Below are 26782 nucleotides of genomic sequence, written 5' to 3'. Positions count from 1 at the left end.
AATATTTATTTCCAAAAGTAACTCCATATAATGTCATTTAAACATTTTGATTTTACTTTTTGTTTTAAAGTATTCCTTCATAAAATCTGCTTTTTCCCTTTGGATTCATGAAGTGTCATCACTCCAGTCAGCATAACTGCATAAAAGCACATTGTGATAAATAGTTTATGCTCTGCCTGAGCAGAGAAGTCTTAGTTTGTCTGTTTAATTGCTGCTTGGTTTCCCAAACCAAGCAAAGGATGCTGTGGGCATCCAGGATGTACACAACGTGTTGTGCAAAAACCATATCAGTTTATGTTTAGGAGGGTGTTGTGTCATTTTCCACTCCCAGAGGAAGTCCCAAATATAAATCTGGTTTATGTAGTGTGAATCTTGCCAAACTCAGTGAGTAGAGCAATGATAAGAAACACACAGTAGAAGAGGATGAGAAAGATCCCATAGGTCCTTTGCATTTGGAACCGGCACAGTGGAATAATGACGAAGGACAGAACCACAGACAAGCCCAAAGATCCCACGAGAACCCACGTCAACAAGCCCCCTGGTGTGAACTGAGGAAGACAAAGAAACAAAACATGCATATTGTGTCCACAGTTTCTGATATATTCAGTATTTCTGCCAATCCACATTTACAAAGTCGTGATCAGAGTATTTGAGAAGATTACCTGCAGATCAGAGTGTGTTTTCAGCATTTGTACCAGACATCCCAAACCTACTCCTAACAGCATGTCTGAAGGAAACAGTTAAAGATGCAGTCGTCCACCGTTACGTCCCTGAGCCATGTTATACATAGTGACATGTTTTACGTGAAAAAAGATACTGAAGATGATGCCTCCAAAGCAGGCTGATATAGCCATCCGTGGGTATCCCTGCCGAGCGATGGTGATATCTGAAAAACAATCTGAAAAATAGATATTGGGATAATTTAATAACAAAATGTAATTTATATATTTAAAAAAAAATCTTCACCCATACCTCCTATGCTGTTGCCCCAGGCCAGCAGAGTCAGTCCCAGGACTGTGGTGCTGAGACCCAGCACAACACCGAGCATGTGCAGGAGACTGACCACCTCAGAGGCGGCGGCGCTGATCAACACGGCGCTCACCAAGAATCCCAACACAGCAAACAGCTGCAGGGGGGAAGGAGATAAAAACCCATGACTGACAGGCCAACTGTCATCATCACACAAAAAAATAAAACATCTGCTCTTAATGTTGCTCAAGGTACCATCATGCATCACTGGTGTTCCAAAAAACCGGTACGGTGATGGTAAAGTCTTAGTGTTGTGATTATGAATAGTAGATTCCAGTAAGCTAAGGAAACAAAATAATAAAACTCCGTTGTTTTTTAGGTCCGTTAGTAAATTATTTACCACCTGCATAATGTTGCCTCAAAGTAGCACACGGGACCCACCAAAATCACCCCCTAAAAAGAATTCATATTCTTTATGTGTTTGTGTCTGTTCTGTTGAATTTCAAGCACAGTGCTTACCGGATGATATTTGGGAGGACTGTCATTAGTGGTGGTGCAGAAGACAATAGCAGAAAGGAAAAGTCCCAGCAAAACAGTCAGCAGCAAGAGAGGAAACTCATTCTGGATCAGATAATCTGCAACTACACATTAGAGGTAAAAGCTGTTTCCAGCTGCTGCTATATATCACGTTGTGGTCGTCATGACGTTTGATAAACTTACACATTCCTGACTGGAAGGCGAGCACACACACCACAGGAGATGTGATGAGATGAAGACAGTTCAGTGGGCGTCTCCAGTTCTTGTCTTCTTTATCAGGATCGACAACAGGAACACAGAGCAGCAGCACGACCTCTAGAGGGACCTGGAAGGTGGAGAACAAGGTTGGAAGAAAGTTTACATTCAAACAATTACATTCGGTCACATCTGTCATACTTGCATCACACACACACACACACACACACACCTTCAGTATTTTGAATACTCTCCAGCTCAATGATTTCCTCCTCCACTTCCTGCTGTCCACGGGGTTCAGAGAGTTCAGCATGATCTGACTCGTTGAGTCAGTGTGAGGCAGAAGTGGTCTGTACTCTGACTCTGAACCATGTAAATAAACAAACACACATGCATGTGTAGTTCTGATCATAAATTAAACTATTGTTGTTTATTAAAGTAGTGTGTTGACATCCTACCATACTCCTCTTGGATCGTCTCAGCAGTTGGATTGGGAATGTTGTCATCAGATGAATCAGATAAGTAAGATTCTGTTGCAGAGACACAAAATATCACTAAAAATTGTAGAGATATTTTTATTTGTCTGCATGTTTATGTATTTCTGTTTCAAACCTGGGGTGGGTTGAATGTCCTGGACACTTAGGTTTCTTCTACGTTTCTGCCGCTTGTAGATGTATGCGCTGATGATGACTGTGAGTACATACACCACATAGAGGCTGAGGTACCCTAGGAAAAGAGAGTTAGAACTTCATATAATTACAGTACTGAGAGTTTGGATTTTTTTGTCATTTGTCCTTTTTTGTCCCCAAGACCCTGAAAATATTATATCAATATTTCTCATTTTCTTCACAATCTGAAATTAAAAGCTATTTCCAAAATTAGAAAACTTGTGATTTTCAAGATATTAAATTTTGGAAATGTATCTCTTGGTACAAGAGTGAGGGAGGACTTGTTGAACTGCATTCTGGGACTGCTTTCAATCATAAAACATCTGAGATTCCAGTGGTGGGGTAAGAATAGTTTTGATGCAGTAAACATTTGGGACAGCAGGAAAGAAGAAGAAATGTATTGATCCCTCTTGGGTAGTGACTGAGCTACTGCTGCCCCAAAGGATGAGCATTGTTAACTTCAATGTCTATTAATGGTAGAGAAGTGCTTCAAAGGTAATTCTTTATTCATCGATCAATCATTGAAACTACTAATTGATAGCTCCATGAAAAAGGAGATTGATATGCAGCGAGTGTGAAGCAATAGATTTAAGTGTGTACCAAAAGTTTCGCTCAGTGTCGTAGAGCCCCTGTACAGCATGATGAAAGTCCAGAACACAGCCACCATGTAAAAGATAACATCACGCAGGAACGGGCGGGAGGCCACAAAGAAAGGCTTGACAAGCGCCACGCTGCCTGCGACCACAGTGGTAACAAAAATCCCGGCTCCTGACAAGAGAAAGACAGAACAAGCATGACGGGGACAAACATCTTTGATATTTAAAAAGGTTGATTTGTTTGTGCGTGAATTTGTTCCCACCAAATAAAGCTCCGACCGCCAACCCGGCAGTGTGTGGATGTGAGAAAGCTGCAACGGCACTGAAGATGTCTGGAGCTCCGTTACCTAGAGCCAGAAGCGTCACACCCTCGAGACAAACTTAAGTTAAGGAAAAGATGCTTCACAGAAGATATCATTAAGAAGCACAGATATTAAAAGTTCAGAAAATCAGTAAAATTTACTGCGTCTGACCGGAATCATAGTTAAAAAGAGACATGAAGAGGGTGCAGGAAAAGGATACAGCCACGTTGTGAGTGAGGTGCAGACTGGTGGAGATGGCTGACAGGTTGGGACAAAAACTGAGGAGAAAAAGGTTTAAATAGGCTCAATAGATAATAAATATGTCAAAAGGCCTCTAGCAATCTTGTATAAAGTAAGTATTTTATGTAAAATATACAGACGCTTCACAGCAACACTGCTCCTTCAGTGTACCAATGCGACAAAAACTCTGCTGTGATGTTACTATTCAACCGACTGCAGTGAGGACTGGAATGTGTGCATAATTTGCAATTACAGGCTTATAAATGTGCCTTTAAAGACAGCAGAGCTAATAGTAACCACGACAAAATGAATGATTTCTGCAGCTCAGAACCAAAAAAGGGGAACTTGTATGGCACATAAAGTAACGTGCAAGACTTACAACTTAGATGCTGTGAGTCCAAGAATGACAAATAAAAAGAGCAGCCATATCATCTGTGGAGAAGCAGAGGAAAGTACAATTACACTGTTTTCTTAAAGAACACAGAAATGCTGACTGAGTTTGTGGTTCTCAAACAAGATCTGTAGAAAGAAGAAGTAGAGCTCAGTAAGCCTTGTACAATGATCCGTTTTGTTCCTAATCCAAAATGTAGTGACGTTTCTATGATGAGAGATTATTTCAGTGTGACAGTTTGTATGCTGTTGGTAAAAGACTTAGTGAGCCCTTCCTGAACTTCCTTTATCGATTGTCGGCTGGTAAAATTCAAATTTTCATGGTAATTGGTGACCACAGATCACCACCTAAGCAAACATACCCAAAACTTACACAAAGGGTGATGGTAAGAGGAGTGAGGTTCGGAGGAAGCAGACAGAAGGCCACGTGAATATAGTTTATAAAGCCATCTTGATTGCTACAGTCAGAGGTGTTCTTCACAAACGCACAGCGGTCTGCAGCACTGAAGTTCATCACAATGTCGCACTGAATAAACACACAAAGAGAGATATCAGTCTTCCTATTAAAGTAATTTAAATGGCTGGACATGCAGCCACTGGTATTAATGTTGAAACTACTGGCAGACTCGAGAAAATTAGGGAAACAATTCTGTCACTAGAATTATATACAGTGTCACGTTAATAAAATTACAAGTAAAATCTTGATATATTCAAATTATTATGAAGACTTCGCCTTGGGCAGGGAAAGAATGACACAGTGTGATTTGAGGTTGTGATTGCCTGTATCCTGTTTTTCATGTTAATCTATTGTAGATCTAACATCAACACACCCACTTTACTCCAATATACAGCATGCAAGTGTAATAATCTCACAGTGGGCACTTCAGACAGAATCCTCTATGATGATGGTAACCAGATCAGAATCTAATAATTAATCAAAAAATCCAGACTGGAATAGTTGTTTTATTATTCAAGCAGATGCTATATTCGACAAAAAAAAAACATACCTCTATTGAATTCTTGCAGAAAATTCATCATGTTATTTTGGATGGAAGTTCTTTTCAGGACATGTTTATTTGTTTTGGACCATTCTGCTGCATTACACGTTAAGTACTTTACAGGTAAGTATTAAACGGTGTAGTAGGGTTGAGCATGAGCAAAGAACAATGAACACTAAAAATGATGCCAATCTAAATCCAAATTCTAGGATTCCATGATCCTTGAGTCATGTTATGACTGCTGTATTATTTATAATAAGGGCTTTTTTAAATTTAGTTAAAAGAACAACGTGCCGTGGTGGACAGATTTGTATAGTAAAGTCATGTGACAACACACAATCATTCTGTGAGTCTCTTTGAACTAATTAAAAAAAAACAAAGGAAAAGTAAAAATAGACCTTTTATCTTTCCAGCTGTGACACCTTGACAGAGGAAGTCTGTCCTGTCGTTGACAAGAATTATACATGATCACTGACGTCATGAGGTTCCCAATAAACATGTGACAACTGGAAAAGCCTGTTTATAACCTGGGAACTTCAAACTGCACAAAAAAAAAAAAATCAAGTATTAAAACTCACAGACCTCATCGTTATTCTTGCTTGTGATGTTGGCAGACCAACCGGGCGATGACACCAGACGCGGGTCCATGGTGAGGATCGGGAGGTCCCAGTTCACCCACCTGGTCACCCAGTTTCCACCAGCAAACGTGACAACTAGACAGTCAAATTCAGTTCATCACTGATCGCCCATGCTGCTGTTGCGTTAGGAATGCGGTGGCTCGGTCTAGTCCGCCATTCCGGACCCCTCTGAAAAAAATAACGAGTAAAAACCTTGAGGAACGCGTCGTTATAAGCGCTACGGCTTCACTTCCCTGCTTCACTCATACCTGATTTTTAGATGTCAGCATACAGTAAAAACCCCAACTGTAAGCTCCGCCCACTGTTCCGGCAACACCAATGCTGCGTTCAAAGACTCATTTTAAGCTGGGAAATTCATAGGAGAAAAATTACCACCTTGAAGCGCGACCAGTTACCCACATGCCTCCTTCAAGAGCCACCACCTCAGCTTCAGTGCAATTAGCACTTATCTAAAGTCCAAACCAAATCCCAGTAATTATCTTCATAAACATTAAAGTGTGGTGAAACTAGAATTTCAAGTAAAATTCACCATTCTGACAAAAAATATTTTATTACCTAACAAATTTTAGAAAATGTCCACAAGAAGTTTTTTTTTTTTCTGGCCCAGGATTCATTTTCCAATCAAATTTCCTTAAAATCTGTGCTGTTTTGTGTTGTCCTGCAGAAAAATTGACAGCAAAAAACAGGACACAAGACATTGTAGCCACCGTGGCAGAGGAGAAAAAAAATGAAAGAAAGGTAGCAAAACAGCTGAATATTAATCAGGGTTCTTTTTATTCTGTATAAATTCACAAGTGAAATGCTGTACACATGATCAAGTGTCAGGCTCAATATGGTAAAACATAAGAATTAAACCCAGTGCAATTTCGAAATAATTAGGTGTGAAAGAATAGCCAACTGATATAAAGGCTTCCAGTGGACAGATCTATCTTGTACTAGTCATTTTGATTTTAATAGCTGCAATCATATAATCAACTCAAGTCAGTTTTATTCATATAGTGTCAAAACACATGTTTATCATAGCTGTTTACAAGAACAACAAATCTGGAACACAGAGGCCCAACATTCTCGGGATAGCTAGCACTTAGCGACACTGGCAAGAAATATGGCCCTTTAACAATAAGAAAAATGACGGTGGGTGGCCCTCTGCTCAGATCAGTTGCTTTTAAGTTTGTACAAAACTTTGTAGAAATCAACAAAAATGAACAAATAAAATCTTAATGAATCTTTAACATTAAATAATCATTTATCAAAGTTACTAGATTTGCCACAGAAATTCAGTGAGTCACATGGGTGGTATATGAAGGAATGGATTACAGGGTATTCCAATCTTGGACTAGTCAGTTATAGACCAGTGCAGAATCCTGTGGCGGGGTGCTGGGATCATAGCAGCCTCTCCCCTCTTTAGTCACCACAGGACACAAGTCCTGTTCACACCACCTGATAAAAGAAAATTAAAAGTTCTATAATGAATTTATATTAACATGAAAGACGTAAAAAATTTATTTTTTCATTTTTCTGACCTGAGAGCTGCATAGACGTCAGATTGCGAGGCTTCCTTCCAACATGCATGATCAATGAGCAGAGCACCTGTTCACAGAAAGATAGTTAAAGGAGAACTCCCTTCATTTTAGGTCTGTCTGATGGTCGTAGGAAACACTTGTGCTTTATGTGCTTCCTATTGATGTAACCCACCCCCAAACAATAATTCTAATTCTCTACTTCTGTTTTGTCAATATGTCGTGGTGTGCTGACTGTAAGAGGGATGAAGGCAGGTATGATTGTGGTGTCTACCCATATAGATGCGAGCCAGGCTGTAGGCCAGGTCTCTAGCTGCTAGTTCCAGGTATCCGGGTCCTCTGGTAGCTGCCACCTGTACAAAATCCTCCAGTTCCAACAGAGCACAGTTCACCGCTTTCACAGCCGGGGAAACTGAGGAAACATTTGCTGCACCTGCAAGCAAGGACTACAAAGAAAAAGACCTCACATGCACTTCACATTCCTGCTCAACCTGTGTGGGGGAATCAGTACCCAACCTCTCACCTTAGCATGGGTGAAGTATGCGTGCAGAACCATTCCTGAGCTACGAGCTACACAGCGTAGCACATCCAGAGACAGGACGTTTGTGGTTCCTTCCCAAATACTTAAAACCTGAAAGACAGAGTCTTAAAGTGGCAAAAAAAAGAAGTAATTATTGAGTTTTATATGTTGACCTCACCTGAGCATCGCGAAGTAGTCCAGGCAACCCAGTATCCTCCATGTAGCCCTGCCCACCAAAGCTTTCCAAACCTTCTGACACCACAGCCACCACCTGACATGACACAAGAGTTATTGGTCAATATCAAAGGAATAAGATGACATTTCTTCCTGCAGGTAAAACCCATGTACCTGTTTGCCGGTGTACAGTTTGGCCACAGGAGTGAGCAGACGGAGCAGGTTTGAATCATGCTGTGTGGCCAGGCCACTTTCCTCTCGTCCCAACAGGCGACACACGTCCATCATGAGGAGGAAAGCTCCACGTGTCTCAACCTATACATGTCAAAACAAAGCAGGGGTGAAGCATGATGAGAAGCATGGAGTAGTTTCCGTACTTTATCCACATGCAATGACCTCCATCCTAGCAAGAGTCTGTATGTGCAGCGGATGGTCTTTGAGAAGTTTCCCAAAGGCAGTGCGGCGAGTGGCGTAGTCACGAGCTAACTGGACCACCCTGTGAAGAAACAAAAACACACCCAGATTATTTAGAGTCTCCATATGGGAATGGGAATCAGACGCAGTGCAGAGATATCAGTACTAATCCTGCCTTCTCATTGTAGCTGCAGCAGAGACAGTATTGTGGATCCGAGTTACAGTCAGCATGTTAGCGATGGAAGCCACTCCTCTCCCTTCCTCTGACAGCTGCAAATGTTCAGCGGGAGGAAAAACATGTCAGTGCTTTCAACCTATTTGTTTGATGTGAAAACCATTATTAATATCCAAACAGAAAGATTAAATCACACAGAAAATACAAAAATATCTTATTTCTATCAAGGGTATGAGGCAAATTACTAATGGAATACAATCTCTTCATTTGAGTGAGGGGTAAAATATCTTGCAATATGACTGGCTGTAGTAGAAATTGAGTAAAATGAAGTGCTATTTTAGCAAATTAAAGACAGCTGGAAAAAGTGGCCTTTCCCTTTGGTGTCTTCAAGAAAAAGGATGCATGGACCCCTTTGATTTTGCTGTAACACAGACATTTATCTGTAAGAAGTGATGATGGATAATAACCCTGTATGCCTGCAGGCCATCCAGCAGTAACTCAGCCGTCGGCAGCTGTCTTGTGCCCAGCTTGTCTTTGAGTCTCTGCACCTCTATGCCCTTCAGCCGGCCATCCTGATCCCTGCTCACCTCTGCATAGAATAAAGACAGGCCTCTGCTACCCTGTGGGACAGAGGCAAACAAAGCAATAAAATCCTTCATAAAATGAAATGACTAAAGTCTGAGCGTCAGGTGAGAGATGTCAGTGGTACCGGTGTGACTGCTCCTGTTCTGTCCTGCACTCTGGCCAGTGTGAGAGTCATGTCTGCATCTGTAGCAGAGGTGAACCACTTGAAGCCATGCAGTCTATATGAACCGTCTGTTTGGGGAACAGCCACTGTCTCTGTGCCACTGGCTGAGGAAACACAAGACAAAGAGAGGGATCTCATGATACAGACACAACATTCAACTTTTAATAGGTAGTGGCTGTTATATGTGAGGGTGTTTTCTAGGGGTTAATGTGTGTATTAGACACTGTTTGTCAAGACTGACCAACATCAGATCCTCCTCGTCTTTCTGTCATCCACTGTCCAGATGTCCAGAAACGTTTAGGCTGACGAGTGGTCAAACGGTTGTATGCTTCATCAACTGGCCATGAGACACCTAGAGACTTCACACACACACACACACACACACACACACACACACACACACACACACACACACACACACACACACACATGCACACGCACACACACACACACACACAAATGAAATATGTTTAAGTTAGGTTAAAACAATATGACAACTCCTGGTGAAAAGTTGTTTTTGTCCTGATCAGTTTTAAATTTACAGTACACTGAATACTTTTGTAAAAAACTGATAAGAACGAATTTTCCTTCATTAAGCCACAGTCCCACCATCTGCAATGCATGTGTTCTCATTAGATACATGAAAATGGGCTTCTTAAGAATTTAGGTGACTGACACAAAGCATCAATATATACATACGTGCAAAAACATAGTTACTGTTGTGACAGCAATATGTCGTATGTGTCGTAGTGACAAACCTTAATGACTTTAGCAGCGCCATCAGTCATGGCCAGAGGACACGAGTAGAGACCAGAAGACGGAGAGAAGATGTATAACTTGCTCATTTGATAGACACGGCTGAAACACATACACAATGTTTCATTTTAGAACACTCAGATCTGAAAGAAAAAAAGAAGTAGCTGGTGTTTTTACCTCCACTCTCCATATTGCATCTCATAGCCAATGGCAACTAGTCCCTCCTCTGCTGACAGGTCTTTCATATGATTCCAGGCTGGAGAAGTCACAATCTGGTCCACTCTGCAACCCCAGGGGTCAAAGTGAAGCAACCGTGGAGGAGTCACCTCACACTCTCTGCCCCACTCATCCACCTGATTGGCCACACGCTCTCCAAATGTACACAAGTCTGAGAAAGTCGCCTGTGAATGAGTATAGAAACAACACTCACTCCACGGTATTTACGAGACAATGCAAATCCTATCCAGCTTTCTCACCACTACCTAACATGGCAGCAAAACAAACTAATGGAAGAGTGTTCATGACACATATACTGAGGTTCCACTTAGTTCTGTCCATTATATTCCCTGTAGCAGCAAACGACACTGACGGGGGCTTCCATTCTACCTGGTGTGGCAGGTGTCTCCTCAGGTATCCTCTGAGCAAGGAATCCTCTAGAAAAGGGTTCCTCAGTGACGGCCTTTCTTGAAAGAAAGATCCAATCTTTGCTCTGGAAAATGGGAAGTCACCTGCTGCCTCCCACACTCGTTCTTCATCAGCTTTTGCCTCTGGCTCAGCTACATGGGCGGATCTGATGTGGATGAGTTGTCGAGGAACACCCCCACACATCAAGTTGTGACATCTTCCAGCTACATGACGGGTCCGTAAGACAGAGAGCACTGACATGGCTCAAAATTTCTAAACTGGGATGAGGAAAGAAAATAAGTACATAAGAAATATCCAATCAAGTAAAGGCAGTAGGGAGAGAAATAAATACTAGATTTTATTCATTCTGGGAAATAGAGGACTGGCGGCTTTGCTCTAAAAGTGGACGTCTTCTCACTCCATTCTCCATTTTGTACTAACTAGGTTTTGAACTCACTCACTGAATTATTAACATAAACATTGTATTTATATTTATATTATTATTTTAAAAATGTATGCTTATTGTTTATGTTTATGTTTAGCCCCTTGGGGACTAATAAAAAAATTTTTTCATTTGAATTCTTGCTTTTTGTTCTTGAATAAATGAAAATTATCATTTTAAGTTAATATGGAACAAAAGGCAAGTTATCATTTTTACCAAAGACAAATTACCTGAGCAAATAGTTCCAAAGCAAAGTGGTGTGTTGTTAAATTTGAAGTACAATTACCTCCACAATATTACTACAGTAATAAAAAACTACACGCTAACAACTCGTAGATTAAAGCTAATCAGAACAGATCTAAATTAACTGAACATTTCACTCCATTACATTTATTAATTAGAATATTTATTGCATAATATTGAAATAATTTGACCACTTGTTTTACTTCACTTGAGCTACAGCCAAATGCTGGTGCGGTGGTAATTGTACTTTTAAAAGTATTGTTCTTATGTTAGCATTGTGTATCAACATACATGACATAACACACAACATACACAATTAACACTACGTTCTACTTTAGTTTACGGTAATTCAGTGACCCAATGTCATCACAGACTCGTTTGTGCAGCAGCTTTTTAGCATACTATTTAGTTTATTTTATTCAGTCTTAATTTTACTTTAAAGACTAATAAAATAATGTTATCCTGCGCCTTCTTTACCAGAATTTGTGGCAAAGTTCACCCTGCAACGATCCGACTACCACAACAGCATGCTAGCAGGCTAACATGTTTATTTGTAGTTTAACCCAGTTTAGCAAATCCCATCTGTTAATAAATTCGACTCTCTGCATTTTTTGGATACACAAAATGTTGTGAATTGAAGAGGAAATAAGATTATCAGTTTTAGGTTACCTGACGTTAACCCTGCAGTGACTCGCTCATCGGGCAATAGTGGTCTTTAACGCCGATTAATGGCCGCCACAGCAGGGGGCGCTAGAGAACGCGGGCCAAACCATGCTACTTCAGTTATGGGGGTTTGTCCTCAACCTTTGATTTTCCCAAAAGAATAACTTACCGTTTTTCATTTTTACCTTGAAATGCTATGTTGAAAATTGTGAAATTAATTTTAAATGCTTTGATATCAGGTGAAATTAAGGTCGTCTTCGTTGTTTTTGGGATGGCGACATGAATCTAATCAGAGCACAAACCCCTGACATGTAGGTGAATTAGTCCATCAGGAGACGCATTTAAGGAACTATCTTTAGCAAACTCGAACATAGGAAGTGTTCCCATTTCCCTATATTTCATAACTTAGCATCAATAAAGAGAAGCTATACACTCATCTTAAGTGTTGCTGAATTTGTTTTATTGTTTTCACTAAAGATTTCTCAAAAATACAGAATATTTTGTTCCAGTTAGAACAAAGACACAAAGCATGCACCACATCATAAAACAATTCCGTGACGTGTTAAAAATCTGTTCAAAATGAAAAACACGGGCACTGAACAATAACGAAGACACAACCTTTCCACTAAATGATCCCCCCCCCAAAAAGTAAATAACAGATACAGCTTCAATTTTTGGAGGAATATAAGGGAATACTGATAAAACCCAGTAAGTAGTTTGTCGGTGTGATACACCACCGAACTATAAAATAATAACCTGGCTTATTCTCTATCCATAATAGGGATGTTGTAAAACAAATGTTCGCTGTGCTGTCAAACGCCCAGCACACACGAGGACCTCGAGTCAGATTCTCACCTGATGATGGAACAAATGTATTTTGCAATTTCTCACAGAATTAGTCGACAATGGGAGGATAAATTGTATTAAATATTATATTAGACCAACACAAAATATTTTAAAGTTAAATCAGGATGGGTTTGTTGGAATATGGTTTAACATACTGTATATAAGCAGGTATATAAAAAAGCATTAAATGAAACCACAGGCTAGGAAATGAACCAACAATGTAGAAACACTGGAGAACCTGCCTGAACTCAAAGAATGCATGAGTGCTGCATACACACTGGAACAATGAAAATAAGAAATTAAACTTAGGAGCATCTGGTTTAAAGAAATGGAGGGATCAATGATGAAATGAACCCCACTGCTCAACTCTTATCAGTAGAAGTCCTTGGAGACCTGTGAACAAGTAGTGGCTGAATGGAAATGTAGGTATTATTATGTACATGTTTTTTATTTTATATTTCTCTTTTCTTGTTTTTTTTTTAGTCGCCCTTGGTAAGGAGGTCTTCTATGTAGGCATCAAGTTCATCATCCGTATTTATGTCAATATCCTAAAAGTACAAAAAAAGGCATTTTACATAGTGTATAATTCATTGCTATTCATGACTGTATGTTAAAGACAAAAAAAGAAGCAGTGTATTATTACAACAGATGAAGTAGAACGTCACATGTACCTCTTGCACTTTCTGAAGGAGGGCTACAATGTTTGTCCGTAGCTTCTGTAGTTTCTCATCCGCCTCTCTTAGTTTGACCTCAGTGCTGTTACTTTTGTCTTCGACAGCTTTGGCCTTGGCATCAGCTCTGCTCTGGTACGAGTTACACAGCGACTGGAGACCCGATTCATACTGCTGAAAATATTCTTTCTACAAGGAAAGGAAAAAATAAACAATACAATACTCAACAGATGGGAAAACAGAATCTTATCAGGTATTATTCCAATGGGTAGCAAAGTATTTCCTGCTGTACTTTATTGGTGTAAACTAGATGTTTTAATATTTAATCATTTGTGATTCATCTTACCAAAGGAAAGGACACCAAGTCCTCAGCTGTCATGCTGTTAACATCATCTTTTGGGATCCTAAATGCAGGAGGGAAGAAGTAGCGTAGCATTGTCCTACAAACAAACAGCACAGTGAACAACACACCAGAGAAATCTATTTAATGAATAATAATCATTAAACTAGGAGTCCAGTCTCACTAATGATAATGAGCTCACCTTAACATAGCGACCAGACTGTCAGTCACCTCACGACTGGTTCCTGGTTGGGTGGTATCTGGCTCCATACGTGCCGGCCCTTTCTCAATCTCCTGCTGTGTGTCAGGTGAAATCGGAGATGGTGGTCGCATCAACCGGACTTCATCGCTGCCCTTAAACACCCTTCATAGACACACAGGTGCAACTGTTGGATACTAGTTCCCTGGCATCCCTTCAAAATGTGTTGTCAGGGCAATAACACAGGAATAAAATCTCACCATCTGTCTTTAGGGGTGGATCGAGGTACATAATCAAATTTCACTTTCCACCGAACACTCTGTTTATTCACCTCCACGGCCACAACTTTGCCTGTGTACCACTCTTTGTTGACACGTACTTCAACAAGCAAACCCTTATCTGTATGAAATAAATGTATAAATGAAAATCCCTCTTACTGCAGTCTTAAAATGGTAATCTGTAAAATGTTAGTGCAAGGCAGATCTGTCAACTTACCTTTCTGAGCATTTTTTGTGTCGTTCTCAAGTTCCTGTGGTGGGGACTTCTCTGCCGCCTGCAACGAAACAACAATTATCAGCATCGCTGCAAACAGAGGAGCCCCGTTTGTTAGAAAGACGGATAAAAGAAACCATTTGCAACCATGATAATGAAAAGAAATTAAAACCCCAGTGTAACCAGAGAACAGCATGCTTCATTGCAGAGTCAAAAGAAGTGATTAGAACTCTAACTTAGAAGAATGTTAGAAAGACAGATTGGAGAAATCTATCAGATTAAATAAAAAGTTTATGACACTACTGTTAATTTATATGCTACGTTCTAAAAACAGATGGAAGTGCCTCAGGAAAATCCAGCCGGGGACCAAATAAAACTACCTTTGCTTTAGTCCCATGCGCTTGCATGGGAATGGATTTAGGGACAGTGGCTGGGGTCTGTCGTAAAGGTGCAGAAACCCCTTTCTTCTCAGGTTGTGAGCGCATTTTAACCTGCAAAGTCAACAGCAGATGGGCTCTGATTGGGGGTTTTGTAACCTGCTGCTTCAGGTAGGAATGCTTGAGCCTCCTTCCACAAATATAACTGCTCTCAATGGAATAATTTTGACAAAAAAAATTTCCAAAGAAACTCAAAGAGTACCTAATCCAAAAATACATGCTTATACCCAGATGCTGAAACACTACAGGACTACTTCTACTACAAAGAACAAATAAAAATAATAAACAAATGGTACGGTATTATCCAAGCAACCGTTCTCTGATTAGCCTTTATATTTGAGCTTTTGGAAGGAAGCTAATTATTTGTCAAATTTAAGTCTTTCCTTTTTCTCTTTATTTATTAATTTTGAAAAGTTTATACCCTATGGGAATGTGGTTACAAAGCAGGAAAGACAACAAGCTTCAGAAGACAGCATCCCACAACATCACAACAGAATGCACAAAGCGCCACTCCAACAGGATAACATTGTTCATGCTGCTGTTTTATTCTATGTTGTTACATTTTAAAATAAAACTGAAAAATTCATAATTTCAGCTACCCTGTTTTCAATGTTGCTAAATAATTAAAAACTGTGTTGTGTGTTTACCTCTTCCATCTTGCTACGTTTGGGAGGTATACCCTTCTCTAACACTTTCCCACGGTTACCAAGTGCTGCAGCCATCTTTGATTTCTTTGTTTGATGTTTTTCTTCTTCACTCTCGTCACTGTCCTCCTCCTCTCCTTCTTCTTCCTCCTCCTCCTCCTCCTCTTCTTCCTGATCACTGAAGTCCTCCGCTATGATTCTCTTACGTAGTCCAACAGGTGCCGGTTTGGAAGATGATGCTTTAGCAGGCATCTACAAAAAGAGATACATACCTTGAGGGTTTTTTTTGTTCACTGGTAACTTGAACGTGCACCAATGTTTTCCCAAAAAAATAAACTTTGACCGACTCTTTGAATTTGAGGCATGCTTTCAAAATCTCATTACGTACCCGTGAACTGCGACTAGGAGGGGGTGTTTTGGCTCTGGCTTTGGCAGCAGGCTTTGCTGGGGGTGGAGGAGGCCTTGCTGCAACTCTGGATCTGGATGTTTCAACTTTGGATGGTGGAGGAGCAGGTGTTCGGGTGGAGCGCTGAGAAACTGCACGAGGCGGTGGGGCACTAGTGGCATTTTTAAGGTGAGCTGGGAGCGGAGGGGAGCGGGGCCGTGCAGTGGACCTTTCAGAAGACCTAGTTGCCTAAATGACAACATGTAAAGACAATGCACAACATTAGAAGACAGAATTAAATGAAAACTAAATTTGAATTACCACCAACAGCAAAGTTGGGGAACTATAAGTAACAGCTGTATAAGTCTCACAAACAATCCAGACATTGACTAATTGAGATTAGGCACTAGTTTGACCTGTTGCACAGTCAAACAAGTTTCTTATAAAACTGATTTTTATTTTTTACAATTTTGTGACAGCGCTTGTACCTGAGAGGAGATCTCTGTTGGTTTCATGCTGACCTCCAGTGGTAGCTTCTTTATATCTGCTGCAGATTTTACTGTACTGGTTTTCTGACATGATAAAATACAATTCATTACATCCTGATATGCACAAAGAGTAAGTAAAAAATAGACAAAGAGAGGGATGAAGTACTTCTAAGGCCTCTAATTTCTCCTGCTGCTGTTTGATTTTCTCTGCCAGCTCTTTCCGTTTCTCTTCAACTGCCTGCTTTTCTTTCTTCAGAATGCCGCATGGCAGATTCTGCTTCTGCTCAGGAGCGTCACACCTGAATAATGACAAATGTACAACATGTGTACATCATGTAGTAACACCACAAAGATCTCAACGCTTTAGGGATGGTTTTTCTGTCACATTAATAATTCAACAGTAACTTTAAAAAATATATCCTTTAAAACAACATTCGGTGTGTACCTGTCCTGGTTGCCGTCTGGGTTCATGAGACACACCCAGCTGTCAGGGTAGCGTTTGTCCACTGCATCCATTTGGAACGGCAGCGTTCTCCACTTTAAACATTTATCTGAAAGCAAACCCAAGCGGTGGCAAAAACTTGTTGAGCTACAGTGAGCGTGAATGTAGGTCTTGGTTGTGCATTAATCTCTAGCTTACCGCACTGAATAGTAAGTGGAATCTCCATAGCACGACGTCTCTTATATCTAAGCTCTGAAGATGGAGATGAAGACCAACTGGCTGACAGATATCCAAACTCATCCCAGAACTTCACTATGCCTTTCTGAGCTGCATGGCACATAAGAAAAAAAAAATCAGCATTTCATGCAGCAGTTTTTTAAAATAAATCTTTTGTTCTTTGTTATTGCATTTCTTTTGCTTTGACAACCTTTATAACACAGCTATGAGGATGCTCTCATGTAAGTACAGTCATTCAAAATATGCCTGATGACTTTAGATGTGTTTAGACCACACAAGATAAAAGATTACAAAATCAGGAACAAAATGAAATATAAAAAGTCACAATTAATGGGAGTTTTGCTCATATCCCAAAGCAGACATTTGCTAATTTGTCATTAAAAGTGTTTTATCTTTTTTATCAGAATGAGAAACACAGATCAGCCATTAGTAACAAACAAAAAATTCAGAGAACCTCACCAATATTAGTGTCTTTCCAGTACTGAGCTAAATGTTCCCCCATGGATTTCAGTAAATGCCGGTATTCCTTAGCATCTGCAAAGTCTTGTTTGTTGTGAGTGGGTTCTATTACTAAATATGGAACATCCACTACTCCAACCACACCCCCACAGGCCCTAGAACAAAGAAAAAAATTTGTTGAAAAAGAACATATTTTTCAAACACTGTGATGTTCCAACTTGTATGTCTGTATTACTCACATTCCACCCTCCAGCTGGGGGCCCGTCTTCTCATACATTTTGATGAGACGAGAACAGTTGTACACAAACATGCCATCCAGGTCCCTTTGCTCAATGTTTACTCCAAATATAAAGTTTAACTCTTTTGGCTCCTTTAATGCTCTGAAAAACAAGAATGTTTCGGAGACTGATGGGATATGGACAAAATTTATACAAAAAGTACACGATTTCTTCCAGCGGACATTTTCATTTTAACATACTGTATATTTATAGGAATCTGAATTATCTGTTTTGTCATTCTATTGAGGCAAATTGAAATTTAGCTAGGCATATCGCTTCACTTGGAAAAATTCAAACAAATAAAATCTGAATTTTTAATATTCTATAACTGACAAAAAAAGGTTTTAAATTTCTTTTTATCATACTTATGTTTGGCTTCAAGTATCCGTTTCTTCATTTCAGCATCCCGTTTAAGCATCATAGCTGAATCTTGAACCTTTCTCAGAATAGCCTGCAAGAAAAAAAGGGCAGATGGAGAAATCAGTAAGGCTTCAGTCAAGATATTGTACCAGATTCAGGTTAATGTTTCCAAACTCTAATCTTGTGCCTACTTCGTATCAAAAGTTTGTTCCCAATCCCACTTGGATTTGCCAAGTTCACCAAACATACAGTCATTGTCTTACCCGAGAATCTTTTGATAGGTCTTCTCCTAATCGGGCCTCCAAAGCTATGCGCTTACTGTCTGCTTCTCTGGCTTTCTCTTCAGCTGAAATAAATCAAAGTTTTTAAACTGATGACCACAATGCGGCCGCTACACAACAGCCAAGTGTAAATTTAAAATGCTAACTTCCATACCAACTCACCAATCTTAGCAAGATGATCTGCTTTCTTCACTTCCTGCTCGGCACGAGTTTTGAAACGGGTTGATGAGTATTTATAAAGCCTGGAAACAAACAGGAATACTATTAAACTCTAACAATAATGCAGACGTTTCACAGTACAATGTATGTTAGTGTGCTACCTTGGTTTGTATAGACAACAGGACAGCCTCTTGGTCCTGACTTTATGTCCCTGTATAAAAATCCTCATACGTGGGTCAATGTACAAAACAGCAGCGTACGCCCTGAACGACCTCCTCTCTGGCTTCCTGTGTGAGAAAAAAAAAAGCATTTATACAGTAATGATAAAAAATAAAGCGAGGGCAAAATACAAAACTATAGCAGCACAAGTCAATAAACCCATTGTTGAATACATCTGAATCACTCCCAAGTAAATTCTACACTCACACTCCTTCAGCAGGTGTCCCCGCCATCAATATGTCCTGGTGATCCGTTTCTACATCCAGCTCTGGTTCTCTGTTGTCCATTAGCTTTAGATTATAGATGATCACAAGAGTACCTTAAAAAATCATGAACAATATCAGTCTTATGAATTCCAATATTATATATTTTTTAAAATACTGACCTCTGTGCATTGGTACACATTTGAATGCTTACCACTGTCGCTTTCTATTTTTTTGAACTGCTCCATCAGCTCCTCTTTACTTTTAAAAGGTGAGTATTTGAAGATCAGCTCAGTCTCTATGGCATATTTCTCTGGGTCAGAGGTCAACGGCTCCTTGGTATTCAGATCCCAGGAGGGGAGGGGGACTATCACCTGAAAAGGGAGGCTTATGAAAAATATACACAATGTTCTCTATAATATACATTGATATTGTCATGTTAACCTGGATTTGCTAATTTGTTTCTAACAGTGCGATAAAGAATTTTAGAAGATGTGGTCATATATTGGGTAGCATATATTGCTCAAGTGTATTCACAACACAAAGGTATATCTAGTATGTAGCAGGTATGTAACCGCATTGGTCATCCCTCCATTTGCAGAAAATGCTTAATCTTAGGGTTTTCTTTGTGTCAGTTCTAAAGAATATATCCCTATGATACAAATGGATATTAAGCTGCAACCTTAACAGCAATGAGAACCAACAGTTGATTCTGACCTCATCCAGTCCCTCCTCTTCATGGAAAGTCCTCGACAGGAAAAGGCAAGTCAGCATGTTGTCCTTTTTAGTGAACAAGATAAAATCTTTCCCAATACGCATGGAGCCACTGAAAAAAAAGATTTGAGAAAGAAACTTTATGATGTAAAAATAATTCAAACACTGGTCTATTACATGTACAGTATAAAATGAATATATAGTCAGAAATAATGCAAAAGTTCTTACGATTTTAGGCCGTTTCCATATTGGCCAATCTGAGTTGACTCAGGTGACCGTTTGCTTGACTTTCCAAACTGAATAACATGAGTTGCTTCATCTAATACCACAGAGAATTTAAGAATCAATTTTCACACAAAAAATATGTATATCAACACAAAACGGCACAAGATGAAGCCATCTTTGACTCTGAAAATTAGAGTTTTTTGTTATTTCTCTAGTAATTAAGTTGAACTTACTGGGATCCATTCCAATACCATCATCGAGAAAACAAAGCATGTATCCGCCCCGCAGCTCTGGACGTTTTTCTGTGAGCAAAACAAGGAAAATGAAACAGACATCTCAGACAGAATGCGTGTATGCCTCAAGGGCTGCACGATACTGAGAATACAATTCCAGTATCATTTTTCTTCCTGCGATATACAAAGCAAATTAATTTTTTGAATACTTTTATTGAAGGGGGTTTGAGACTTTTAAATAATATCTTATGTTAAATATTAATACTAGAGAACAGCCAATCAGAGCCACATCTGAAAAGTGGAGTAATAAAAAAATTTATCTCAATCAAAAAAAATGAATAACAATTTCAAATAGGGCAAGAAATAACAGAAGGTCACAATCAAATATATCACAGCTCCAGTCGAGCAAGCAAAGCAACACTGTTGTGTAAATGAGTGAATGCCAGACTTCAATCCACTTAGTATTAGGTGTGCTTTGGTTTCCCCAAAATCCCCACTAAACTCAGCTCTAATCCATTTTACAACTACAACAAAAGATTGTTTAAGTCCACTTTGGATTTTGTCACAAAATCTCAAAAACAGTTCTGTCAAAATACATGTCCATTGTGACTCTATATTAAGGATATAACTAGTTGATTTCTCTTTGATTGTATAAAGCACACTGAAAACTCTGAAATACTCTTGTGTATGCAAGGTCTACATGTCGCTCAGCAGCACCAAACTATTTATTAAACTTGGATTATGTAAATTATATCACTCCTCTAAATAATCATGGAAAATAATAAAAATTGGTTATTATTTTGTATCAAACAGCCATAAAATTGTGGCATAACATGCTTGAATTAAAATCAATTATGTAGTTTTGCCTATTTGACACGTGGATATGGTAAAGCTAATGTGAAAATGGTATATCTTGCAGCCCTATGTCAGTGTGAGTAATTCAACTTGTACCTGTGTAGATATCTATCCGCGTGGCACTGGCATCTCTGCAAAAGAAATACACCTGTTTGAATTTCTACTTACAACAAGAAAAATATCAGGTTACCGTAAGTTCCAGGCCATAGAATTTGTCAACATTTAAAAGCTTAATTTCAAATTCTTTAAAGTACCTTGAATTGTCAACAAGCTCTGCCAAAGCTCCAAATAAGAACTCATGGGTGGTCCTGAAAACAGACGGCTAATGTCATTAACACACTTCATTAAAAGATTGTAGTCACTACATAATGAGTGTGTTGCAGCACATGTTGTCAGGGTTTGATCTCTACACGCCCTTAATCAAGTAATAACAGTCTCCTTACTGTTTTTAATTTTTTAAGAATAACTTCCTTTTAACCCTATGCTATTTTCTTTAATCCTTTTCAGATTTATACTTGATCACCTCCAGGAACAATATATGATGGATCAAGAAGTCAGTGGATCAAGAAAACATTTGAAAATAACTGTCACATGGCAACAACAAAATGTCACATTTAACATAGCTCAAATGATTAATACACAAGTCATGCAGGTCTCAAATTAAATCAGCTAAATAAAACTGGATACATAATAAAGTCTGTCTCCTGCCGTCTATAGTTTGGATGAATGATCAGGTGGATCAGTTCAAATATTTATAATGTCCATGTTACACTGTGTCTATATTAACTATGAGTAAACTGAGGTGTAACCTTTCCAGTCATTAATGGTCTTTGCAAAATTAATTTCAGAAATGACATGAAATGACATGTGTCTACAGTGTATCCAGGAGGTGATCTTTAACATACCTTATGTGAATGTGTGTATCACCAACTAATCACATATGAATTACCAGCACGGCGGTACTTACGAGTTTGTGTGCAGGTACTCAAAGGTTAGTTGAGCCCTGCTCAGGCTGCTGTAGCTGGAATAGGCCATGACCCCACACAATTATGTCTCGTTTCCTTTGTGACCTACTTGTTGTCGTCCCGTAAAATCAAGCTCTGGTGCAGAACTGTCATTCTGGAAGAGAAAGGAAATGATCCGTTATTGCAAATTGACCCATAACGTTACGTTTGACGTTGACGTTACGTTAATGGATCATACTAAAGATTTGTGATCAACTGATGTAAATAGATTTCATCAAGTCACAGTGACGACACCCACACCTAATTGAGAGGTCCCACCGCCCCCCTATGAAGAGGTACCACGTGGGAGGCCCGTTTAGGACAGGGAGGAAAGGAGCTAGCCATATATTTATGCAGAGGGTAGTTATGGGTCTGGCTAGGTTGCGGCGCAGTGAGACGAAACCACATTCAGGTGGGAATTAGAAATATTCCAGACCATAACTAGCGTCCATTGTTAACATCTATTGTCATGTCTGTGATCGCTAATGAATATTAGCATCTTCAGAATGTTTTTTAACCTAGCTTAACCATAGCTTGCTAGCTAGCTATGCACTAGGAGTATGTAGCTGACATGTAGCTTATCAAACAGTTCATACCGATTTTGTAGACCGATTTATATAGCAATGACTTTGTAGAGCCTACGGGACAGTGTAGTCATCCGTACAGTGTGTAAGTAATACTTAATAATGTGAAACAGAAAACAAACCGTAAAAGGCCGCGAATAATCCAACTATTGCGACGATTGTTACTTGTTTTCCCTCTGATCCGAAGAAACCCCGCCTCTACTTTCTGGCTTGGCCAATAGAAAGACACCATGTAAAGACTCTTAACAGTGATTGGAGGAGGCTGCTACGTAAACAAAGTTACACACCGGAGTGTTAGACAGTCGGTGCTTCTGGTCAGTTACCTGTTCGGTTACAAAAGGTAACTGATCAGTATTTCTGGATTTCAAAAACAAGGGGTTTGAGTAGCTAGCCATGCTGCTGAAAATACCCCCCTCCCTTTTTTTTAATACTTTTTATTAGATTTGATAAATCAGATCGATAACTTAGTTATCATTCGAGGACACGAGATAAAGTGCACTACGATGAAATTTCATTGCTTTGAGTCTCGAAATGGCAATTAGACAATCCGACTGAGAAAAGCGGCAACTTACACACACACACACACACACACACACACACACACACACACACACGTGTGGTAATGGTATTTTTTCCAGATAGCTGTTTTTTATTGGTTCACTAGATTTCAGACATCTAATAAATTTTGACAATAAACAAGGCAAATCAATACTGAAAGAGTTGAAATTCACATTTATTCTCTGCATTTTTTCCCCATACAACAAACACAAAAATAATTACATTTTTTTAAATCACTCAATAAATAATTCTACAGAAATGTGAAGCATGATCTAATTGCAACATTATGCCATCCATTCCACTGACGGTCCTTGACTCCACAAGCTAATTGAAATGAACTGAAACTGTCTTATTTAACAGCATAATGGATATGAGTCAAGCCAGGACAAAGGGGCTACTTAACTATTTTATAGTTTTCATTGTAGATACCAATGAAACCAGAGGAGCATGCCACAGGATACCAGTATTTGATTTCAGCTTTTAGAGTAGGATTGGCACAGCAGATCCAGTTACTCACTGAAGAACAGGTCATAACACTGATACTGAAACAAATACTTCAAATACCCACCACCATAAAATTATTTTAAGATGTAGCAGTCCTACCTTTTCCTGTATAAAACATTTTTTTCAGATTGTAATGTAAGACAAATGGATCTGTAAATCTAGAAAAAGTCAATAAAAGATGTAAAAATGAACAAAAAAAAGTCAAGCGTGGTCATAAAAATTTGGTCCATGGGTGTTTTCACAGACTACTTTAAAAATGGTGGAAAAGAAGTGATCCCTTGCAATTTCCTCTTAAACACCAACTTGATTGATCAAGATGTATTTGGTGGGATAATGTTCATTCATGACTCAAGAGTTCCTGCAAATAAGTTAAACATAACAGTTAATACAGTATCAGCACATTTCAAAGAATACACAAAAACACAAACATTAACATATAACTTGTACAATTATGTATATTTCATGCATATACTGTAACTGTACTATTTCCTCAGCTGATACATAAGTTCACCTACACAATCCTCTAGTTCACATTTATGACTATGTTTCCACATTAAAATACAAAAATGAAATATATCACAGTGATATCAAAAGTTAGTTACATTTTGTAGATCCGGTTCATTCAAATGGTGGCGACGTGTGAATGACTTTGTCAGACTAGCAGCAACGCAGAGTCCCAAACAAATTCCTAGAAGACACATACTGGCTACCAACAGATGACGAACTGCCACATTCTGCTCCTCCTAAAAATGTAAGTAGAAAATGACAAAGGATAACAAAAGTGTTTCTCTTTTTTGGGGGCTGAATGATGCTTGGCACATGACACACTACCTGTTGTAATTTGATTGTGAGTGCAGGGTCATTCTTGGAGTGTAGACTGTAGCAGGTTTGTGATGCTGCAGGCTGGTTTCTTGCCTCAACATAGATGGGTGAAATGTTTTTCTCAGATGCAGGGCATTTTGGTGGAAGTCTATTATAATATATATACATAGTAATAATCATTAATAGTTAATAGCATTAATTATTCATAGGTTGACAAACAATCATTGATGTGCATAAGTAGTTGATCATTTAAATTCATGTATCTGAAAAAAAAAAGTAACAGCGTGAATACACTTACAAGCTCACGGGCAGGAGGTGTGTTGGGGCCTTTATAATGAGGCAGGTGTAGGTACCATTTCCAGACAAAAACTCTAAAGTTACATTAATGATCTCACTGCCTGGGAAGTAAAACAACCAATTATGAGTGAGAGATGTTGGTCTACAGATTTCTGTTTCACAACTCAAATCCACTGCAACACAAACCTCCGATATATAACTGCTTGGCTCTCAAGGTGGTGTGCAGACCAAAGTCTTTCAGCAAGTCACTCTGTGCAGTGGTAGTTGCAACAAGATGAACCTTGAGATGCAAACTAGTGAATGAATAAGTCTCAGTAGACTCAAACAGTGTGTCTCTATTCAAAGGAGAGGGGACTTGTGACACAGGCTCCGATGAACTCGCATTGGCTTTCTCACATAGCTGGAACTGGGATAAAGAAGACAGGAGATGGTTCCAGTCCTAAGAGAAAAATTCTGATTATACAGTATGTCGATGTGAGTGCCGGCACAGAAACACAAGCATTTATATGTTTACAGGCTTTTTCATTTACATATCAGAATTATTTTAATTTAAAAGGGGAGGTTGAAAGGATTGCATGGTATACGCTAAGCTTAAGTGAGGCCTAAATATTTGCTGCTGTGAGATAACAACTCATAATGCTACAGATTTGTAACTGTGATCAATTTGTAGCTGAACCTGCCTGATTCAACATCTTGATTTGATTTGATTGGTCCCTGTTGGTAAATTTGTCTTCATTAACTGTACATTACATGGACACATTGCACATAGCATACGACAATTAAATAAACACTACCCACATAAGTCACAGACTGTAGATAAACAGCAACAAATGAGGAAACAAAGACAGAGCAGTAGCAAATAGACAGATCATTGAGCCCTGCTGTTCAGGGTAGCCATGGCTGCAGGGATTAGACTTTTCCCAAAACGTGCCCTCCTACACTTTATGGTTCTGTACCTGCTTCCTGAGTGTGGGATAGGGTTCTGGTAGTGGGGTGATGTATTTGTGTAGTGGGTGTGTGATGTCTTGAACTAGGAAGTTTTCCATGCCTGCGATGGACTTGTTATTTAGGTCAGTCCATGTGAGTGATGGCCTCTTTTTTTTTTCCAGTTCTTTAAAAAAAAGTGATACAAGATTTGGGTGAAGGTATTCTACTGATGAAATTTTCTTTTCTTAAGAACCATCATACAAATAATGAATGACACTAATGATACTAATAATACACACATTACGAAGTATCCAGGTAGTGTACAGGTACTTTTAGATGCAATGGGTTGAATACTTACCTTTGTTGTGTCCGGGTTTGGTAAAACGTGAGTGTAGCTGTAAGAGCTGAGGCAGATGAATGAAACAGCCAGAGTCAGAATACACAGGAAAAATGTCACTCCTGGGGGGTTATGGGATATATAATCTTTAAGGTTGGTCACTGGCTGCCAGAAACCCATGGTCAGACTCTACGTACACTGGGGACGAGACAGTTAAATTGATTACAGCGTTGCCTTTATACTTGAGTTAACATATGCACTGTAGAATTAAGCCTGAAAAGTCTGTCAATGTATTTAAAATTACGAAACGACTTGTCAATCGATCAAGTTAGTCCTAAATAAAGAGCAGCAGGAGACGTGGAACTTCTCCATAACGTCGCTCAATCATTTCAGTAGGCTGTAACCTTCCTGTCAATGAATTGTAATTTAATAATTTTGAGATAACAAATACCTTTAATGTGCGAAGCCTTCTCAGATTACGTCACCTGTTTGGGTAAAATACAATAATATTTGAGTTTCTTAGAGGTAAGTAAACCGTAATTCAACATTCCGTATGTTGAAAGTTCTTCGAACGCAACACGATAACAATACGACAGTGTCGCACAGTCGAATGCGACGCCCACCATGATTCACGTGACGCCGTGACCCGCAGCTGATTGAACTACCTCGACCTACGTACCCTACGTATAACCAATCACCGCCTCTCATGGCCAAACTTGCCCGCCCACCAGCCACACCGTTCATCACACAACAAACACTAAATTGATATT

The 26782-nt window shown here is 39.3% G+C and overlaps 4 protein-coding genes across 7 annotated transcripts; all 4 read right to left on the bottom strand.

Moving 5' to 3' along the window:
- Window positions 1-30: 30 nt before the first annotated feature.
- slc8b1 (solute carrier family 8 member B1) lies at window positions 31-5782 on the bottom strand. Of its 2 annotated transcripts, XM_068310697.1 has the most exons (16): window positions 5478-5782; window positions 5294-5337; window positions 4271-4423; window positions 3887-3939; window positions 3488-3545; window positions 3229-3334; window positions 2970-3137; window positions 2314-2427; window positions 2160-2231; window positions 1934-2064; window positions 1690-1831; window positions 1489-1610; window positions 973-1126; window positions 818-898; window positions 663-727; window positions 31-548 (listed from the first exon to the last, which is right to left on the bottom strand). In XM_068310697.1, exons 3-16 carry the CDS (start codon window positions 4409-4411, stop codon window positions 357-359), a joined length of 1599 nt encoding a protein of 532 aa, XP_068166798.1. In that variant the 5' UTR covers window positions 4412-4423; window positions 5294-5337; window positions 5478-5782; the 3' UTR covers window positions 31-356. The 2 variants fall into 2 exon arrangements, with proteins under 2 accessions (XP_068166798.1, XP_068166797.1); XM_068310696.1 differs by lacking the exon at window positions 5294-5337 and having other exon boundaries at window positions 32-548.
- A 506-nt stretch (window positions 5783-6288) lies between these two features.
- On the bottom strand, window positions 6289-11880 carry LOC137592464 (acyl-CoA dehydrogenase family member 11-like). Its single transcript, XM_068310658.1, has 15 exons — window positions 11819-11880; window positions 10447-10742; window positions 10018-10241; window positions 9843-9942; window positions 9326-9443; window positions 9046-9188; window positions 8804-8956; window positions 8337-8431; window positions 8144-8243; window positions 7922-8062; window positions 7752-7844; window positions 7577-7684; window positions 7328-7499; window positions 7057-7123; window positions 6289-6973 (listed from the first exon to the last, which is right to left on the bottom strand). The coding sequence occupies exons 2-15, from the start codon at window positions 10723-10725 to the stop codon at window positions 6874-6876; spliced, it is 1893 nt and encodes a 630-aa protein (XP_068166759.1). The 5' UTR covers window positions 10726-10742; window positions 11819-11880; the 3' UTR covers window positions 6289-6873.
- A 370-nt stretch (window positions 11881-12250) lies between these two features.
- On the bottom strand, window positions 12251-22762 carry morc2 (MORC family CW-type zinc finger 2). Of its 3 annotated transcripts, XM_068310348.1 has the most exons (28): window positions 22690-22762; window positions 21947-22098; window positions 21234-21287; window positions 21076-21110; window positions 20125-20193; window positions 19895-19985; window positions 19670-19778; window positions 19167-19326; window positions 18957-19068; window positions 18692-18817; window positions 18534-18613; window positions 18354-18436; window positions 18096-18181; window positions 17692-17832; window positions 17453-17607; window positions 16955-17083; window positions 16760-16865; window positions 16481-16613; window positions 16315-16398; window positions 15830-16075; window positions 15445-15693; window positions 14741-14851; window positions 14364-14421; window positions 14129-14267; window positions 13872-14033; window positions 13676-13769; window positions 13330-13518; window positions 12251-13206 (listed from the first exon to the last, which is right to left on the bottom strand). In XM_068310348.1, exons 2-28 carry the CDS (start codon window positions 22012-22014, stop codon window positions 13138-13140), a joined length of 3138 nt encoding a protein of 1045 aa, XP_068166449.1. In that variant the 5' UTR covers window positions 22015-22098; window positions 22690-22762; the 3' UTR covers window positions 12251-13137. The 3 variants fall into 3 exon arrangements, with proteins under 3 accessions (XP_068166449.1, XP_068166447.1, XP_068166448.1); XM_068310346.1 differs by lacking the exon at window positions 14741-14851; XM_068310347.1 differs by lacking the exon at window positions 14741-14851 and having other exon boundaries at window positions 22580-22708.
- Window positions 22763-23284: 522 nt separating this feature from the next.
- On the bottom strand, window positions 23285-26602 carry zgc:158398 (uncharacterized protein LOC568894 homolog). Its single transcript, XM_068311314.1, has 7 exons — window positions 26464-26602; window positions 26034-26210; window positions 24935-25187; window positions 24750-24849; window positions 24461-24599; window positions 24232-24372; window positions 23285-23987 (listed from the first exon to the last, which is right to left on the bottom strand). Exons 2-7 carry the CDS (start codon window positions 26190-26192, stop codon window positions 23967-23969), a joined length of 813 nt encoding a protein of 270 aa, XP_068167415.1. The 5' UTR covers window positions 26193-26210; window positions 26464-26602; the 3' UTR covers window positions 23285-23966.
- Window positions 26603-26782: the final 180 nt, after the last annotated feature.

The sequence above is a fragment of the Antennarius striatus genome, chromosome 3 (assembly GCF_040054535.1).
Source record: "Antennarius striatus isolate MH-2024 chromosome 3, ASM4005453v1, whole genome shotgun sequence".
Classification (NCBI taxonomy): Eukaryota; Metazoa; Chordata; class Actinopteri; order Lophiiformes; family Antennariidae; genus Antennarius; species Antennarius striatus.
The sequence above is the reverse complement of the archived record's forward strand: the minus strand, read 5'-3'. Positions and strand labels throughout refer to the sequence as shown.

What these genes read in the sequence shown, in the direction of transcription:
- slc8b1 (XM_068310696.1), bottom strand. Translation starts at nt 5,543, where the DNA reads ATGGACCCGCGTCTGGTGTCATCGCCCGGTTGGTCTGCCAACATCACA. An exon ending in ACCTCACTCACAACGTGGCT is followed by an intron (nt 3,335 to 3,487) that starts GTATCCTTTTCC and finishes GTTTGTCTCGAG; the next exon opens with GGTGTGACGCTTCTGGCTCT. An exon ending in GACACTGAGCGAAACTTTTG is followed by an intron (nt 2,428 to 2,969) that starts GTACACACTTAA and finishes CTCTTTTCCTAG; the next exon opens with GGTACCTCAGCCTCTATGTG.
- LOC137592464 (XM_068310658.1), bottom strand. Translation starts at nt 10,725, where the DNA reads ATGTCAGTGCTCTCTGTCTTACGGACCCGTCATGTAGCTGGAAGATGT. An exon ending in ATGCAATATGGAGAGTGGAG is followed by an intron (nt 9,943 to 10,017) that starts GTAAAAACACCA and finishes TATGTGTTTCAG; the next exon opens with CCGTGTCTATCAAATGAGCA. An exon ending in AGACTCTTGCTAGGATGGAG is followed by an intron (nt 8,063 to 8,143) that starts GTCATTGCATGT and finishes TGACATGTATAG; the next exon opens with GTTGAGACACGTGGAGCTTT.
- morc2 (XM_068310348.1), bottom strand. Translation starts at nt 22,014, where the DNA reads ATGGCCTATTCCAGCTACAGCAGCCTGAGCAGGGCTCAACTAACCTTT. An exon ending in AAGAGGAGGGACTGGATGAG is followed by an intron (nt 19,327 to 19,669) that starts GTCAGAATCAAC and finishes CTCCCTTTTCAG; the next exon opens with GTGATAGTCCCCCTCCCCTC. An exon ending in GGGACACCTGCTGAAGGAGT is followed by an intron (nt 18,818 to 18,956) that starts GTGAGTGTAGAA and finishes TTTCTCACACAG; the next exon opens with GAAGCCAGAGAGGAGGTCGT.
- zgc:158398 (XM_068311314.1), bottom strand. Translation starts at nt 26,192, where the DNA reads ATGGGTTTCTGGCAGCCAGTGACCAACCTTAAAGATTATATATCCCAT. An exon ending in CACCTCCTGCCCGTGAGCTT is followed by an intron (nt 24,600 to 24,749) that starts GTAAGTGTATTC and finishes ATATTATAATAG; the next exon opens with ACTTCCACCAAAATGCCCTG. An exon ending in ATGAACCGGATCTACAAAAT is followed by an intron (nt 23,988 to 24,231) that starts GTAACTAACTTT and finishes ACTTATTTGCAG; the next exon opens with GAACTCTTGAGTCATGAATG.